The sequence below is a fragment of the Eleutherodactylus coqui genome, chromosome 6 (assembly GCF_035609145.1).
Source record: "Eleutherodactylus coqui strain aEleCoq1 chromosome 6, aEleCoq1.hap1, whole genome shotgun sequence".
NCBI classification, from domain to species: Eukaryota; Metazoa; Chordata; class Amphibia; order Anura; family Eleutherodactylidae; genus Eleutherodactylus; species Eleutherodactylus coqui.
This window is the reverse complement of record NC_089842.1, coordinates 239,846,121-239,850,316: the sequence shown is the minus strand read 5'-3', so window position 1 is coordinate 239,850,316 and position 4,196 is coordinate 239,846,121. Positions and strand designations below refer to the sequence as shown.

The following is a 4,196-nucleotide window of genomic DNA, read 5'->3' as shown; positions in this document are numbered from 1 at the left end:
CAAAAGTAATCTTGCTTCCTGTTTGGGCCTACCTAGGCTTAATGGAAAGCATACTCCCTTGCTTATGTATTTTGCCTAAGCTTTGTTTGCCTTGCTCTACTCTCTTCCTTGCTTCTACAGTAGGGCCGCATTCCAAATTTTGTGATCGGATCACATACACACTGTCTCTGACTTAAGGGAATTTTGGAACATAAATCATTGTGAGGACCTGAAATATAATCACTTAAATTAATGGCAGTACTTCATAGAATTCTAGAAATTTGTGGAAATCTGGGCCCAAGGGAATAAATGTTTAGGTCCACTACTTTTGTGATATTGCTTACTCTTCAGTAGATTGATGAGGGTGCTTTTCACATCCTTGTTCCTCACACTATATATAAATGGGTTTAACATTGGAATAACTGCTGCATAAAGAATAGGCAATACCTTGTCTGTTTCATTAGAGTAATGACAATTTTTTTTCGAGTGAGGCTGTAGATACATAGACATAAGTGTCCCATAGTAGAGGGAGACAACAGTGAGGTGAGAGGCACATGTGGAGAAGGATTTCTGTCTCCCTTGTGATGAAGCCATCTTCAGAATACTGAAAATAATATGGGCATATGATATTAGAATCAAGAAGAAAGCACACATAATAAAAATTCCTCCAATAAGGTATACAAATAATACATTAACAATGGTATCTCCACAAGACATTCGTAAGAAAGCAGGTATCTCACAAAAGTAGTTGTTGATGTTGAGACAATTGCAGAAAGGGAGTTGCAATGTGAGAGACACCTGCAGAATAGAGTCAATTAACTGAACACTTAATGATCCCACAGCTAAGTAAAAACACAAGGTCTTATTCATTATGGTGTTATAATGCAAAGGTCTACAAATAGCGGCAAATCTATCATAAGCCATGACAGCAAGTAATATGCATTCTGTTCCACCCAAAGTTAAGGACACATACATCTGTGTTGCACAACCTAAAAAGGAAATACTTCTGTCTTCTGCTAAGGTGTTCCTTAGGAGGACAGGAACGACGGATGAGGAGAAGGAAATGTCAATAATGGCGAGGTTAGTCAAAAAAAAGTACATAGGGCTGTGTAGAGCTGGATTGATCCTCACAACGGTGATCAGCAGAAGGTTTCCTGATATAGTCATTAAATACATCATCAAAAATATGAGGAAAAAAACTACTTTCAGTTGAGGGTCAGTGGACAACCCAAGCAAAATGAACCTAGGTGAAATAGTTAGGTTTAGCTGTTCCATACCATTCAGATGGTTTCAATATTTCATGGAAAAAAATTAATTTTCAAACTTTTTCAGAAAATTTAGGAAAGGATCAGGTAAGAGATAGAAAAAAAAATGTAAGAGTATAAAATAAATATCTACACAGATTGTCTATACTTACACTAGGGTCTGACCGCAGACCTTAATGTAAGAGGGGTAGAAATTTAAAGTTGTTTGTAGGAGAGAACATACAAACTCTATGAAGATGTCACCCTTGGTTGGATCTGAACAGTGTGCTGTGCTTAATGTTTAACTTTGTGGTAGTGGCAAATGTCTTACTGGTAATAATCAGCAAGTTTAAAAACGGGAAGCAAAGTATTAAAATCTATATTGTTAGCATAAACAATAATGAGAAGAAAAATTGTTATTTAAATTCTACTTACAAGCAATTGTGCAGAGTGATATAGATGGGGTTTTCTTACAAAACGTGAATAACGTGGGGACCTTGTTATATATTTTATCCTTTTTTTTATTAATCCCCTCTGTAAACTTTTGAATCTCCCAACTAATTTCTCCGATGTGTTTTGAGACCTTTGCAATAAATCATTATCTATTCTCTGTTGGTCCAATTTGTAACTTTTTTTTTTTAATTATTGAATTTTTTTATTGAGGATAAGAAAGTAGTACAGTACAGTAGTTGTTATGCAGTACATACATAGCCGTTCAAGGTTGGTGAGCAATATTAACAGAACATATCTTTACATCCTCAGTATTTTCCTTTTTTTTATTTAACAGTACAACAAAAGGACTTATCTATTTTGTAACAAAAAGTATTGAACTTTCTTGCTATTTTACTGACTTTTTATAAGTAATCTGCGACATATAGTTGTCAAAACCAAAGATAACAACGAACTTCGCACCACAAAATATTCTATTGCTTCAGGGTTTAGTAAATTCTCTCCCTGCGCTCCATGTCTCCTCATGTCTCATTAGAGCATTATCTCTGAGTGCCAACCATCTCTCAAATACATTTTGTTCAGCCATACGGTCTTTGAACTCTCTGAAAGGCGGGGGGTCAGGCCCTCTCCAGTATTTTGCGATTATCGTCTTTGCTGTCATTAAAGCGTGGCCGATTAGATATCTAGATGGAGGTGGGTATTTATCTAAGTCCACCAACAGCAAAATCAATTTTGCGTCTCTGCGTATATGGACTTGTAGGATTTCATCTAATAGGTTTAGTATTTTTTGCCAATAGTTACTTAATTTGGGACATGTCCAAAATATGTGTGAGAGAGAGCCTTTGTAACCACAGTTACTCCAACACATTCCGTCTCCTTTGTAGAGTCTGTTGATTAACAGTGTGGGGGTAAAGTACCATCTCATATTAATTTTCATTTGTACTTCCAATATGCCCAGCCCCTTGGTTGATTTTCTTGCCATTCTATAAGCCCTATCCCACTCTTCGATAGGGATAACAGTCCCCAACTCCTTTTCCCAGTTTAGCATTTGTGTTTTCTTTGTCAAGTTGTTATTGCCTGTCAAATTATCATAGAAGGCCCTAGTGTCGGATTTCCCAAAGTTAGGTTTTGAGATTATTCTGTTGATAATTTCTGATGGGATCTCTATTTTGTGTATTTGAGACTTTTTAAGAAAATGTTTGAACCTAGAGTACCCAAACATATCCTGTTGCGGTAAGTTATAGGTGATGCTGAGGTCTTCAAAGGGTTTAATTTCGTTTCCTGACACCAGGTTGTTCAGATCTCTCATGCCCCTTCTCCTCCATTCCCTTAGATCTAGTTCAGGTATGTATATATTCAAGATTTTAACAGGCAAAGGAGGAGTCTTGAGAGTATCATATGCGGCCACCTTCTGAGTCAACTCTTTCCAGGCTTTGAGTGAGGCTAGTGTGTGGGGGACAGGGTTTCGTTGTTTATTTTTAAGTTGGGGAGACCCGATACAGCTTCCAGAGACACTGCGTATAGAAGCGGCCTGCATGAGGAGAGTTTAGCGAAGCTGTTCTCCATGCCTACCCAACCCAATTTATCACCTTGGTGAATCAAACTTCTGGTTTGGTTCAGGAGAGTGGCTTTAAAGTATTTTTCTATGTTGGCTATGTCTGCACCTCCTCTAATGCCAGACGAGGCTTTTTACCCCCCCAAACAAAGTCTGATAATTGTTTTTGGAATTTAGACAGCGTGGTCTTTGAAATACAGACTGGCAGGACTCTGAAAAAATATAGGACTTTGGGCAAAATTTTCATTTTGTAGGTCATCATTCTCCCAAGCCACGTAAGGCTCAGTTTAAATAGATGCTCTATCTCCCTCTGGGTGGAGTCCAACAGTGATGTGTAGTTGTTTTTTTCTATGTCTTTTATGTTGAGTGTCATGTGGACTCCCAAGTATGGTAAGTCTTTTTCATTCCACTCAAAAGGAAATTCCCGTTGGATTGCCTTCTTTAATTCTCTTGGGACGTTTATTCCTAAAATCATTGATTTGTCTATGTTAAGTTTATATAACGATATATTGCTGAATTGTAGCAGAATTCGTTGGGCTGCTAGTAGAGAATTTAATGGGTGTGTCAGGGTAAGGATTATATCATCAGCAAAAAGGTCATATTTGTGTTGGCGAAAATTTAGGGGTATTCCCTCTATCTCAAGTTACGACCTGATTGCTTCTGCTAATGGTTCTATTATGAGGACGTACAAGATGGGAGAAAGTGGGCAGCCCTGTCTAGTGCCATTCGTTATTTTAAAGGGCTCTGAGAGTGTACCATCGACTAGTATTTTAGCTGAGGGTAATGAATACAGGGGCCAGAATGGCATGCAGCACACCTTCCCCCAGTCCAAACTTTGTTAGAGTTTTAAATGCGTAGTCCCAATGGACACGGTCGAAAGCTTTCTCAGCGTCTAAGGCCAATATGACCGCCGGAGAATGGGACAATTTTAAAGAATGTAGGAGTTTTATGATTTTTCTTGTGCCATC

General features: G+C 38.0%; 1 protein-coding gene across 1 annotated transcript; it reads right to left on the bottom strand.

Annotated features, from left to right (window-relative positions):
* Nucleotides 1-252: 252 nt before the first annotated feature.
* Nucleotides 253-1,254, bottom strand: LOC136571936 (olfactory receptor 5AR1-like). Its single transcript, XM_066572555.1, has one exon. It carries the CDS (start codon nt 1,252-1,254, stop codon nt 253-255), a length of 1,002 nt encoding a protein of 333 aa, XP_066428652.1.
* Nucleotides 1,255-4,196: the final 2,942 nt, after the last annotated feature.

Excerpts from the sequence above, each read along its gene's own strand:
- LOC136571936 (XM_066572555.1), bottom strand. The coding sequence starts at position 1,254 with ATGGAACAGCTAAACCTAACTATTTCACCTAGGTTCATTTTGCTTGGG.